General features: G+C 38.0%; 1 protein-coding gene across 2 annotated transcripts; it reads right to left on the bottom strand.

The window, feature by feature from the left end:
• Positions 1-696: 696 nt before the first annotated feature.
• ckmt2a (creatine kinase, mitochondrial 2a (sarcomeric)) lies at positions 697-14,474 on the bottom strand. Of its 2 annotated transcripts, none has more exons than XM_030148321.1 (10): positions 13,165-14,474; positions 11,564-11,754; positions 8,156-8,354; positions 7,958-8,053; positions 6,233-6,454; positions 4,761-4,846; positions 3,391-3,514; positions 3,047-3,181; positions 1,136-1,261; positions 697-1,047 (listed from the first exon to the last, which is right to left on the bottom strand). In XM_030148321.1, exons 1-10 carry the CDS (start codon positions 13,249-13,251, stop codon positions 931-933), a joined length of 1,383 nt encoding a protein of 460 aa, XP_030004181.1. In that variant the 5' UTR covers positions 13,252-14,474; the 3' UTR covers positions 697-930. The 2 variants fall into 2 exon arrangements, with proteins under 2 accessions (XP_030004181.1, XP_030004180.1); XM_030148320.1 differs by lacking the exon at positions 4,761-4,846 and adding an exon at positions 4,403-4,488.
• Position 14,475: the final 1 nt, after the last annotated feature.

The raw sequence follows: 14,475 nt of genomic DNA, 5'->3' as shown, positions 1-14,475 counted from the left end.
AATCCACCCAGAGATTATAGAGCATGTCACCTTTATGGAAATGTTGATTTCCAGCACGACTTGGCCCTACAGCACCAGAACTACACAGAACTGGTTTTCTGATTGGCTGACCAACTCATCTGACCTGAACCCAATGGAGAATCTATGTGGTTTTGTCAAGAGGAAGACAAGAGACACCAGACCCAACAATACAGATGAGGTGACGGCCACTATCTAAGCAAAGTGGCCTCAGCAAAGCCATTTCCATGGAAATATTTTTCTGAAGTTTGACATTTCTTTATCATGAATCCCTATTTAAATTAATCTTTTGAAAGATTGTAATATTTTCAGATACTGGATTTTAGATTTTCATGAGCTGTGATCTGTAATGATTAAAAACTTGAAATATGTAACTTCATGTGTAGAAATATATCTAAAATATGTGACCATTTCAGTTTGAACTAAATCATAGGAAAACATTTCCACAGTATTCCACTACTGTAAGATGCACCTGAAGCAAACAGTCCCACTTGTTCTGTAAGTAACAATATTTCTATATGTATTAAAAAAAAAAAAAAAAAAAAAAAAAAAAAACCTCATAAATTATCTCATTCCATATAAAATCTTAAATGTTAGTTGTAAATGCTAAACTTGAGGGTGAAATAACATGAACAAGAAGAAAAAGAAGCAGAGGAATGAAGAGAAGACCCAACTAAATACTATTATAATACTGTTGACTTTAATGAAGTCATGGTTACAGTGAAGACCTTAACATGAGGTAGAGTTCTTATTTCCGTAGACTACTCTAAAGATTTGTATTCCATGTAGGAGGCATAAGGAAAGCACCTCCTCCATAGTGGAGACCAGACTGAGTTCTGTGCTTTCCCATAGACTCAGACTGGGAGGGAACATGGAGTCGAGAGCTGCCATCCTGCTGTCAAGGCCAGCCTTTTACTTTTTAAACTGAGCAATGGGAGCTGGGACTTTGATATCTTGTCCCTTCTCCAGCCTCTTCTCACAGTCGATCAGGTAGTTCACACCGTCGATCAGAAGCTGGACCAGTTCCACCTAAACACACACATATAACACATTCACCACTTCCAGCAGGTTCATGTAGACCGCTCTTTGTCAGTCAGCAAAACACTGCGATCCTCACCTCAGATTTGCCCAGACGGTCGTTGTTGGAGATGTCAAAAGTGTCTCCTATGGCAGCTGTGTCCACTCCACCTGTACCTCTCTTCTGCAGTCTCAGGTTGTCAAGGATTTTGGAGAAACGGGCATCCTAAAAGTCATATCAGTAGATGAAAGGAACAGTTTGACGTGTCAGGAAACGTCATTTCATTCAAGGTACCTTTAAGAGCAGGGGGTCTAATCCTGGTCCTCAAGGGCTGGTATCCTGCATGTTTTAGATATTTCCGTCTTCCAGCACACCTGATGGTTGTTGTCAGGCTTCTGCAGAGTTGATAATAGGCTTATCCTTTGCATTAGGTGTTGGAAGAGGGATACATGTAAAGTATGCAGGATACCAGCCCTCGAGGACCAGGATTGGACACCCCTGTTTAAGAGTATTCATACAATATCACACTGTTTAATATGGAGACTAGGCCAGGAAATGGTTAAATGCAGCTTATCTTAGAGAATATAAGTAGGGAACATTTTTTTAATTTAACCTTTATTTAACCAGGGAAAAAAGCTCACTGAGATTAAAAATCTCTTTTTCAAATTTGTCATGGCCAAGACAGCAGCAGCAGAAGTTATACAAAATACAAATCACAGCTATACATCCACATTAAAAATATACATCAAACACAATAGAAGTCAATTCTAAAGCTATACATAAAACTCTTAACTAAGAACATCTGTATAAAACACCATTAATAATTTAAAATTGAAGTAAAATCAACAATGTTCCTTAAAAGTATCTCAAAGCAGAAGCTGATTCAATCAATTAGAAAAACATCTACATCTGGATTTATCTATATGCAGAATTCCAAGTGATTCGTTGGATGTATGTATTTATATTAATGGGATTTTTGCATTGTTACTGAAATACACTGTTACCCATAAAGTTAGAATAACAGAATATTGGATATTGGATCAGTTCCATGTTAAATACAAACTAAAACCCTGGAACTGATGCGCCTGTTCAAATTTCTGCAATAACAAGTAAAAGTGTCTGCAGATAATTAAAAGTCCACAATCTAGGTTACCTCTAATTACACTACATCAGTAATCACCTTTGACCAGGTCCAGTGATTACACACTGAATCCCAGATATACTTTATCTATCAAGAATAAGTCACATTGTCACAATCATTTTAAGGGGTAAAAAGATTTTTTTCCAACTTTATGGGCAACATTGTACATTTTCCTGAGGTGAATGAAGTATTCAAATCCTTTGCTTAAGTAAACATATCTATTGTATGGTGTAAAAAATTCCAAAGGAGTAAAAGTCCTGAATTCAAAATGATAAAATAAAACACTTTGTAAAAGTGCAGAAGAACGAGCACTATATTATTTATTTATTTAATTTCTTGGTTTTTTTTTGTATTTATTTATTTATTTTAATTTAATTTAATTTTTTTTATTATAAAATGAAGCAACAGTGTTAGGAGAGTAGAGTCATGCAGATTTCACTATTTGGCCAAAAATATGACTTTTCCAATTATGCTATGAGGCTAATGATTTTAATGTTGTAGTTTGTCAGTATCCAGGTGTTTTTAGATGCTTTGTACACTATTGGGTGGAGGAATTGAGTACTGCATCCTAGCATATGTTTTTCTACGTATGAAGTAATAAGTAACAGCACCTGTCAAATAAATGTAGGGTGTGGTGAGTGCATTATTTACCTTTGAAATGTAATGGAGGTACGTGTAAATTTGGCTGAAATAGCCAAATAAAAAAAAATAATACTCAGCTACAGGTTTGTCAAAATTGTATTTAAGCACAGGATTAGTGCATTTAGTGCATCTTATCAACATGTCTTACACTGTATCTATGGTGTATTCGCTCCTTTTAATTTATTATTGTGTTGTTGGTATAGCCGGTGTGTGAATGTGTGTATTACCTTGCTCAGGTTTGGCAGGCGGACATGTACGCCTGCTCTCAGCCCAGTGCCCAGGTTTGAGGGACATGTGAGGATGTATCCTAGATGTTCATTCCACATGAATTCCCAGCCTCTCTCCTGGATCAAATGCTCCACCTGTGATATCACACACCATTAGATTGCAAGTCACATATATGATGTATATTTCTTCGCCAAAAAAGTGTCAATTTTAAATAAAATGATTTTTTCAGTATAAATAGTTCCAGGCGTGTGTTATTTAATCAGCAGTGATTGGAATATCTAGATATGATGAAACTGTTTCTGTTTCTGCATTATGGTGATTTGCATTTTCATTTCCACTCTACCTGCTTGAGTCCTCTGCAGAACCTCTCAAACACCCTCTTCATGTTGCCTCCCTTTTCCATGGAGATGACTCTGGTGTGGTCCTCCTCATTAACCCAGATCAGGAAGGTCTTCTCATTGTTGTGCCTGAGGAGAGACAGCTGGAAGAACTAAATAAAGAGCTCTTCAGATAAAACCCTCCCATCACTACCATGATGACTCACACTCATGAAGGACGAGATTTCATGCTGTTTATCATCAGTGAAGCTTTAGTCTAACGAACATGCACTTTTCAAGAGGCAATACGGACCATAAGATGTTATCAAAAGTACGGCACACAAGCAACGACTTTGCATGGGCTTCATTTAACACTGTTTTAATATTAACCCATAAAGACCCAAAAAGCCACTTTTGACAAAAACTGTCTACTGATCTAAACTGTTGAATACCTGTTGATCCACTAATCCTATCAATACATGTAAATAATTGATGTAAAATGCAGTTTGTCATCTTTTCATGGTCATCAGATATGACCCATTTGGACGTTCAGAGGCTCCATAGTGAACGTGGAAACACTGTCATCTTCTGCAACATTGATTCACCAGTAAAACCCATGGAGTTTGATCGATGACAGTGGATGGACACAATTGTTTTATGTTTAGTTAATGATATATTTTGTTGAAAGTCACGTTTTCTTCATTTTTCTGTGTTTCTGATATGTTAAAAACATTCAACTTTAATCTGATCTTTTATGGACCTTCACATGATCAGTAAATTAAATATGGGAAAATACCTGATTTTCATTGAAAAAGCACAAAATACAGAAGACAACATTATAATAAATGGTGATAAGTCACTTAAGAAAGGTTAAACAGAGAAAAAAAAAATTCATTTACGAACTGCCATAAAAGTAGCACTGGGTCTTTATGGGTTAACTATATGTTTGATATCACTGACACACATTAGGGGGTGAAAGTTAGTGATGGTGAACTGTCCACACAGCAGACATGCAGCAGAGAACACTGTGGACCCTACCAGATGCCCCTGGCGTCTGGCCAGTCTCGGGCCATAAAGGCACATGTCAACAATGGTGACACAGGCTTGTCAAATAAGAAGTGGTCCTAAAGGTGGGGTGGGTGATGGGAGGCAAAAGACACATTGAGGGAGGATGTTAAAACAGAAGGAACTGCTACTTCCCTGGAGATGCTTCATTCCTATTGATGAAAGGTACATGTAGAAAATAAAGAGGATTTCACCAAGACAGTAAAACAGGGGAAGCTGTGGGTGGAATATATTCTACTTTCAACATGAAAATAACGGGAGAAAATGGTATTTTCTTGGCTCGTTCATTTTGGTTTGGGGATGGGATAACAGTGAAGTGCATTGGCCTTACCAGATCCCCCTCGCATCAGGCCAGTCACGGGCCATGAAGGCCGACGTGAGCAATGGAGACACAGGTTTGTCAAACAGGAAGTGATCCTGATGACGGGCAGCATGAGTGGGTCAGAGCAGGAAGGTCAGAGACGGTTTGATTTTACATAATCTACACCTCTGACTGTACCTCACCTACTGCATGGTCTGTATAATGATCAACACACTAGTTTGACAGAGAGGTCTCCAAGATCATCAGATGTTTTAGTCCAATTTGAGTTAATAAACGCCTCTAAGAACTATAATTCCTATAATGTAAACTGATGTAATATTTTGGTGTAATATTTTGATGGATTCCCAAATGTTGAAGTTATGCCATTCCCTAAATTCACCTCTGAATTTTCAATTTACACCAAATATTGATCACAGGTATCTGGCAAACATTTTTTTCCTCTAAATTCTGTGTTGGTTCTTTAGAAGGTTCACTCTGTAGGATTTGGTGGCATCTAGTGGTGAAGTTACAGAGTGCAACTGAATATTCCACACCTCACTGTGACCTATGGGGGCAGCTTGTAGCTATCATATGTGCTATGTTCAAATTGTCAGTCTTTAGAATCTGCTTGACACCAACTACACAAATAATAATTTTTTCATATAATTCTAATTTAGTTTATGCAGTAAGAGGCGTAATGTCAGTCACCATTAAACACAGAGAACAAATCTGTTGACCCACTGTAAACTCCTCAGTAGCCACTTTTCCATTGGACATATGCAAAACTTTACTGATATTTACTAAATGTTGAAAAAACAGAAGTACGTAATATCGGTTTTTCCATTAAATCACAAATGCCATGATTTGTTCATTTATTAGAGATGTCATGAGAAGTCATTCCATAAACATGGTGACAAACATTATTATCTGTTGTTTTGAATCTAGAATGCTCGTTACTTTTCTATCCTCTTTCTCTGACTAAAGTAAAAAATAGTTCAGTTTCCTTATTGTGTCCACACATACTGTGTCATGTTTGTTTGAAAACCCCTTTTCACTTGTAACATCCACCGACATGCGTTTTTTTTGTTTTTTTTGTTCACGTGACTGTAGTTCGCAAAAAGGTCTTTCCATTGCACTTTTGTACGACATACTAATTTTGCTACACCTGAAAAAACACCTCTTGCAAGTGCAAAAACTTTTCAGCAAAAAACAAGAGTTTTGGCGAAACTGTCATTTTCCCATTAGACAAATTTTTAATTTTTAAGTTATATTCGTGCAGTTTGAGGGTAAATGGAAAAGCAACCAGTGTACGGTGAAGAAAACACATGACTTAAAGTTCCAGGTGATTGTATTGTCAAAAGAATACAATTATGAATATGTCAATCTATTTATGCAATTATAATCTCCTAAATCTTTCACAACCTAAGGAATGTGATGTGGGTGAATAAATTAAGGCCTAAGGATGGTGCATTTTCCATTTTCTCAGGATCTTAGTGACTTACATCGATGAGCTGCTGCTGCTCTTTCTCCGTCATGTCTCCCAGGCTGTAGTAGCGTCCGGCCAGGTCGTCCTTCAAACCGGCCAGAGCCGTGACAACCACCCGCTCCACCTCACGGCGCTCAGCCCTGGAGCAGGCCGGAGGGAGGCTCAGCCCGCGAATACTGCGGCCAGTTCTCACACGGGAGGACAACACGTAGTTCTCATCAAACATGCCATTGGTTATCTGAAGAGGCAGGAAAGAGAGGAAACAGAGGTGACAAGATAGCACAGGAAGAAAGAGAAGGAGGAATTTTACATAATAATGGTGTGACTTTTAAGCAGTGGTGGGCCATCAGAGCCATAAAGGCCTTCTCTGCTGACCTAAACATCATCAGAAACACTGACCTACATTTACAACCTGAATTCTAATATTTATTCCTTGAAATAGTATCAATTTATTCCCAATAGACTATTCTCTTCATTTCTTAGTGTTTCTCTTGGCTGCACTGCTGCCACTACCTTTATGTGGATGTAAGGTATTTTGTCCAATCAGATTTCAATCTCTATGTGTTGCCAAGGTTAATCTAATCTGCCCAGGGCCTTCAGAATCAGTAATGTGAGCCAATTTAAATTAAACTGTATTGGATTGGGACTGTTGAACCAGTCAGATTTCAGTTTCACCTCACAGGGCCAGTTAGCTGGCCCTCTATGTCGTCAGCATTTATCCTTCCTCTGATTGGATGGTAAGAGCAAAACTAGTACCTGATGTGGCTTTGGCAATATTTTTTGTAATCATGTCAATAAAGTTAATTTAACTGAATTCAACTGAACTGGTAATACACAAAGACTGACAGAGGAGAGGAAAATTATTTGGTCTCTGACATACTTAAATATCCATTTTCAAGGCAGATTTTTCCAGAAAAGCTGGGCATCATAAGTAGAGGTCAGCCAACTTCGATGAAAGCTAGCTGGTTGAGAGGACGTTGGGGTCACCAACCCTGGTCCTCAAGATTTACTATCCTGCATGTTTTAGATGTGTCCCTCTTCCAGCACACCTGACGGTCGTTATGAGGCTTCTGCAGAGCTTGATGATAGACTTATCATTTGAATCAGGTGTGTTGGAAGAGGGACACATCTAAAACATGCAGGAGAGTAGATCTCCAGAACCAGGGTTAGTGACCCCTGCTCTAGAGAACAGAAACTTATGTCAGGAATATGACTGGACAGAGGAGACTCTCAGCTTTGGCCTCCATAGAGATAAAAAAGAACTTACTGATGGAACTGAGACACACACAGTACATGACCTCTATGACAGAGTCAGTGAAGTTTTCCTGTGCAAAGTAAGGAGGATGGATTTTGTATATAAGTAATGAGCATCCCTGGTGAGTAGGCTATGATCTTCTTTATTTAAATGTTTTATGTTTTTGTCATGTTATTAGATAAATATTGACTGTGAACTGCTCCAGATGACGTACATGGTACAGCTGTGGTTGTGGTGTAGCGGTCTGGAGTTGTCTTAAGTGGGTTTCTTGCTTTAGTAATAATGGTATTCTCTCTCAATACCCCAAATGTCTCACTCTCTGTAATGCCACACCTTGTTATTTTGTGTTTTTTTGTATAGTATTGATAATTTCTATAATTGTGATGTCATAGTAGTGGTATTAAGAGGTGGATTAAGTTGGAGTAAGTCTCCACTGAAGGCCCAGGTACCAAATGCACAGCCCACCACTGTTTTTCAGCAGAGCACCTTGGAAGCATCCAGGTCAGTTGGGTGTTTCATGGTTTTTGGGTTGTAGCCGTTGTGCCTGTCTACGATGACAGGGTCAAAGAGGTCTGCAAACACCTGAAGGGGACAGTGGAAACACAAATTAAACACCAGACCAGACATGAGCAGATATAATCAAACAACCAGACGGAAAATTCCCACTTGGGCATCTTTTTTTACCTCATAGCTCTCCTCATCCCCAGCAACACATCCCACCGTCTTGATGAAAGGGTGTCCGGGGTTGTCCACTCCAGTTTGGATGCACTGGTCCAGCGTCCAGTTGTTAGGTGTGAGCTTGTCCCTCAGTTTAGCATAAATGGCTGGAGTCAGAGCCGAGGCCATGCAGTTGTTGTGTTTCCTCAGATCAGGGAAGTCCGAGCTAATAGAGAACAGGACGGAGGACATGGAAAGAACGTACTGAATCTTTGGTAAAAGTCCAACTAAGTCAAAGGAGAAATCAACCAAACTACAAGTCAATAGTATTTTCATTTTTGTGAATGATGCCAGAATCCCAGTGTTTTCATGATGACAGCCTTGCCAACAGTGTTTTACGTATTTTTGTTTTTACAGTGAGACCAGATACAGGTACAAAAATATTCATACTGTGGATCTCTGCCACACTGCAAAAATCAAAATTTTACCAAGTGTATTTTTCTCATTTCTAGTCAAAATATGTCATCACACTTAAAATAAGACATAATCACCTAAAGAGTAACTTGTAAGTGAGATGTAAGAACTTATTTTTAGACAATAGATCTTGAAAATCTTATTTCAAGAAATCTTACTAAGATAATATTCATTTGTTCCATTGGCAGATATAAATTTTTTTTTTTGCATGAATTAAGCAAAAAAAACAAACAAACCCAAAAACCTTGAATTAAGAAAAAAAACAAACAAAAAAAAAAACAAAACAAAAAAAAACATCAATGGAAAAAGTGAAAATTATCTTGGTAAGATTTCTTGAAGTAAGATTTTCAAGGTCTATTGTCTAAAAATAAGTTCTTATATCTCACTTAAAGTGAGATATGAAATATGAAATGGACGTCCATCAGTCCTGGTGCATCTATAGCCTGTCCGCCCATGGGAGTGGATCTCTCCTTCACTGTGGTTCTCCCCGAGGTTTCTCCCTTTTCCCACTGGGTTTTGAGTTTTTCCTTGCCGAGAAGGAGGGTCTAAGGACGGGGGATGCCCTGGACACTACTCATCTTCTTGCTGTTCATTTGACTGTTGTTTACTCTAACTGACTCTGTAAAGCCCTTTGAGATAACCTTGTTGTGATATTGGGCTATACAAATAAAGTTGAATTGAAAATTGAATTAAAGTTACTCTTTAGGTGAGTATATCTTATTTTTAGTGTGATGAGATATTTTGACTAGAAATGAGAAAAATGCATTTGGCAAGACTTTGATTTTTGCAGTGCAGTCCCTCCCTCAAGTTTAAGTCAAGTCTCCAGGTCTTTTTTTTTTAATTATTATTTTGTGAAACCATAAAGCAGACAGTATTTGTCATGTATTTGGCTTCCTAATGAATGAGGTTTGATTATGAAACTACTGCACTGATTTTCATGAATCTTGGTGGAGGAGTGGAACCTGAGCTGAGGACAAACCAGTTACATTTTGGAAAAGAAAATGGAGCTCATCCTTGATTTTTCTCTCCTTCATGTGACGTTACAACAAAGTTAGGCCTTTGTTGTAGAGATACAGGGTGGGGAAGAAAAATTTACAATGAATATTTAGTTGTTTTTTCTCAGCAGGCACTACGTCAATTGTTTTGAAACCAAACATATATTGATGTCATAATCATACCTAACACTATTATCCATACCTTTTCAGAAACTTTTGCCCATATGAGTAATCAGGAAAGCAAACGTCAAAGAGTGTGTGATTTGCTGAATGCACTCGTCACACCAAAGGAGATTTCAAAATAGTTGGAGTGTCCATAAAGACTGTTTATAATGTAAAGAAGAGAATGACTATGAGCAAAACTATTACGAGAAAGTCTGGAAGATACTATTAAAGAAGAATGGGAGAAGTTGTCACCCGAATATTTGAGGAACACTTGCGCAAGTTTCAGGAAGCATGTGAAGGCAGTTATTGAGAAAGAGGGACACATAGAATAAAAACATTTTCTATTATGTAAATTTTCTTGTGGCAAATAAATTCTCATGACTTTCAAGAAACTAACTGGTCATACACTGTCTTTCAATCCCTGCCTCAAAATATTGTAAATTTTGCTTCCCCACCCTGTGTGCCATCTTGTCAGATAGCATATTCTAGATGGAACTTTATAACTGAAGTGAATATACTGTAAAACCAAAACAAAGATCTAAAAGATACTTCATACACAAATTAAATAGTATTAAACAGTATTTTTTTGCTGGTTCTGCACTACACACATTTTAATCCACTGGCTAGATGTCAAATCAGATCACATGACCAGCTGAAATCACATTAAAAACACTTTACAAATGTGATGTAACTTCCTTTGGACACTTTTGTTATGACTGTTGTAAAGAATTTGTGTGAATGTGTGTTAAAATAGAGCATAAAACTTGTACTGTCTGTGTAGCAAGTTGTTAATCGCATAAGCAAGCAGAAAAGTGTCGAACGGAAAGTGTGTGAGAGCGAGAGTGAGTCAAAGGTAACGCAGATGAAACCTGAGAGTGTCAGTGATCAGCAGAAGATGTTGCCAGTGTCGCTGCTGTGACCTCCTCAGCTCTTTCACAAGTTCACTCTCTCACTAAGGCAAACCACAAGGTGACATTTTTGTTCTTTATGACACACGCTTTAGTTTACTTTTCACAGATCTATAAATACTTTCCTAATTATTCTCTGTCTTTCTATTGATGTCACTGTTGTGGAAACAGAGCAGTCATTGTTCTAAAATGTGCTTGTGGTGTTAAGCACATAGTCAGTTTCTTTGTTGTTAAGGCAGATAATTATAGAACGCTCCTGAACTATCAATGCCATCCAGGACCTACATTACACACAGTAGATGTACCTTTTAACCCTTTCATGCATGAATTATGAGAACCTTTGTCAAGATTTTTTTCTTGAGTGTTTTTATTCCTCCTTAGGCATGGGAAAAAAAAAAAATGCGATTGAGTTTTTTCATGTAGTTACAAAAATGTCCATGCATTTAATTTTTGAAGTAAAGAAACATGTGTTGAAAACCCAATATCAGAAAGTGAGATAAAAACAATGAAATAAAAACATTTTTAATGCTGCTAATCTGATGTTTTCTCACATTTTAACATAATCTAATGCTAGTTATTACTCACTTCATGCAGATAATATGCCAAAAAAAAAAAAAAAAACTTTTTGTCTTACAAAAAACAATTGATTTACACTCAAAAATGTTAGTGCAGATCAGGTTTATCTAGAACAGCACAGTTACAGTAATGGTCTGAATGTCAGTGTATGGGATGGTGCATAAGTGTCCACTGTGTTGGCTGATATGGAACTAAAACATCAAAACCCATGAATATACAAGAGAACAGCTGGAGAAGAACTGTCCAGTGTAGTGACCACTTTGCATGAGAGGGTTAATCAAACTCTTTAAATCTCCATGTGACCTTTTCATACATACCTTGGAGGATACAGTTTCTTTTTTGCCTCAGCAGCCAGAGAGCCATTTTCACTCAACAGGAAACCAGTTGCCACCGTTCCTGCACCCAAACTGGCCAACAGGACAGCCGTGTTGCGTGTTGAAATCAGACGGGTGAAGGAGCTTGCCATCTTTCTGCTTTTTGGGTAAATTCTCTGCCTGTAGCAAACGAACTAGAAAGAAGGGGGCAAGAAATTGAAGTCCACATTATCAACTTGAAAGTAATACAAAGCAAGCACCCACGGTAACGCATTTATAGATGAAATGAAATGTGCTGCCTCATGTCTTGTATTGTGTTGACCCTCTCCCACACTCACACACAGGTCATGTTCAACACAGTAACAAGCTTAGAGTAGGAGGGTTATGGCAGATGCTCTTAGCCTCTTAGCATTATCACAGTATCTTCCGCCTACAGAATGGCAGGTATCCTCTTTTTACTAATAGTTCAGTACCGAACAATTACCCAGACACACATACAAAATATAAAATACACATACAAAAATACTGACAGGACTCGAGACAATGCTGAGATTTAGGGATAAATTCTAGTTTGTAATGTAAATCAATTAATTGGAAATATATCACTTTTGTCTGATCAGTTTGTACTTGATGTAGTCACTTAAGTTCTAGCTTGTCCTTCACAGAGGGCGAGCAGTCTCCATGTCTGTGTCTTAATATAGAGAAAGCTGTAAGGACATCATTACTCCTGTTAATCCTGGTCAGAGCTGAAAGATGGCTGATCGCCGCCCCCCCGCCCCCCTGTACTGCTGAGATTCTTCCCCTTCTCCTGTAAATGACATTATTTCTTCCTCGCCTACATGATTTATTCCATCTGGTGACTTTCCTTTCAGTCTGTGGAGGTCAAGCACAGTACACTAGTAGTTTGGGTCAATGATGATATTTATAGATCATCAGGAAGGCACATGTACTGCCAGGATCCAGTGCCAAGAACCATCTCTGGCTGACAACCCAGTGACATTCTGAACTGTCACAGGACCAGACCCTCGTGACGCCAGGCGTGTCAGAGGGATGGAACAGGGAGGAAGTCAGGTAAGCAATTATAAATAGGAAAAAAAAAACATGTGGATTAAAAGTCATGTATGAAGGTTTGTGCCAGAGAAAGATTGTAAATGCAAAAACTACAAGCCTCTAGTGCAAACTGACACTGTGGATCATGTGGTCTTACAGTCAGGATTAAACCAAAACCACTACAGACCTGGGATGAGCCTCCCAGTCCCCTGACCTTTTAACTCCGAGCATATGTGCAGGATGTAAGAGCACAGTCTTAACACTCAAGAATTTGTAAATAAAATTATTCAGAGCAAGTACAAAGTAGTTTTGCATAAATACAGCAAACATTTTAACTCAAATTAACAGCGATTTATGGTTTCTTGTGAATCTTTGAGGAACTCATGCCACATTTCTTCCTAAATATCTTAACATTCTGTCTTAACATCCTTTAAATAGAAGTAACTATTGAAACATGCAGAAGACAGATATCAGATAATCAGTCTGAGCATTGTGTGTTTTAGCAGATTAGACTCATAGAAGCTGTATGAGAGAGAAAAGAAGAGGTACAGTACCTGTGGAAAAGCTGTTTGCCTTCTTGCTGAAGGTCTGTGGTTAAAGAGCTTTTCACTGTCCTCTGTCGGGGGGCTCCGCCTCCTCATGTGGGATTAAAATGTAGAGGCCAATGATAAGTTAGGAAAAAGCAGTGAGAAACCAATGAAGGGCTTTGGTGGAGACCGCCACTGAGGGTCCGATATCACTGACCCATTTGACCTTGATATTTTGCAGACAGACACACACAGATGATCTTTTCCTCTAATTCACCCCCTTAAACTACTGTAACTTCTACCTGCCAAGAAAATGTCCAATGGCTCTGTAATTCAGGTTTCTTTGCTTTTATTTTCAAGCATGATGTATTTAAATATTTGTGAATTACACAGGGAAATGCATGGAAGAACAGCAATGTAAGAAAGCAAGGGTTTTTAATATTAATGCATTTAAGTGTTAAAATATTACTGACAACAGAAATGTGCCAAATAAAAAAAAAACAAACAAAAACAACTAAAGGTGAAGTACAAGGAAAATTGTCTAAAGAACAGAGAGGAAACCATGCTATAAACAAGTTTAGAGTCTATTGACATTCTTTACAAAACAATAGTGCAAAGATATTACTATTTTACTAATACAGCCACCAAGGTTTAAATATAAGTATGATTAAATGTCAACATTGACAAGAAACTAATAATACTGACACATGTGAAACAAATATAACTGATAAATCTTGTAGAATATAAGAAACCTTTCAGGCTCATTCTGTTATAAAAGAGCAAAATGACTGTGTACAAAATGACTAAATTATAAAACTGAAATGACAATGAATTTCAGCAGCCATGCTTTTGATTGTCAAGAGTGAGACAAAAAAACAGTGTCTTCAATTTGCATTTACCGTGTTTTCAGAATTGGAGTGTGTGTAAACCACAAAGATCTTTTGCCATATCATGCAAATGCAACAACACAGATGTTTAGTATATAAAAATACTGAAAAACCAACATCTCCTGCGAACATCTATAACACAGAGAGGCAAAGCAGTTAGTACAGCAGAAACATAAACTCTGAGCTGTACATAGCTATGATACACGAAGCAGTGAATCCCCAGGTTCACTGTGTGGCGGTTCATTTCATTAGTCTCAGCTACCTGATCATGTGTCCCTGTCTAGGAGGGTGTAACTGCTGCTTCTGGCAAAACATGAGTACAGGTTATATGAGTGCAGTGGCACATTTTTATTTTGTTTCAGGCTCCATTCAACTCCTGAACAAAATATCTGGTTCTTTAGCTGTAAAGTGCTGAATTATTTCCATTTCCTAAACAGCTACCTGCTGCTGC

Source organism: Sphaeramia orbicularis, chromosome 12 (assembly GCF_902148855.1).
Source record: "Sphaeramia orbicularis chromosome 12, fSphaOr1.1, whole genome shotgun sequence".
Taxonomy (NCBI): domain Eukaryota; kingdom Metazoa; phylum Chordata; class Actinopteri; order Kurtiformes; family Apogonidae; genus Sphaeramia; species Sphaeramia orbicularis.
The sequence above is the reverse complement of the archived record's forward strand: the minus strand, read 5'-3'. Positions and strand labels throughout refer to the sequence as shown.

Excerpts from the sequence above, each read along its gene's own strand:
- ckmt2a (XM_030148321.1), bottom strand. The coding sequence starts at position 13,251 with ATGAGGAGGCGGAGCCCCCCGACAGAGGACAGTGAAAAGCTCTTTAAC. Across the intron at positions 8,355-11,563 it reads AAGAAACTGTATCCTCCAAG|CTCGGACTTCCCTGATCTGA; the intron begins GTATGTATGAAA and ends GTTCTCTATTAG. Across the intron at positions 3,515-4,760 it reads CCTGATGCGAGGGGGATCTG|GCACAACAATGAGAAGACCT; the intron begins GTAAGGCCAATG and ends GTCTCTCCTCAG.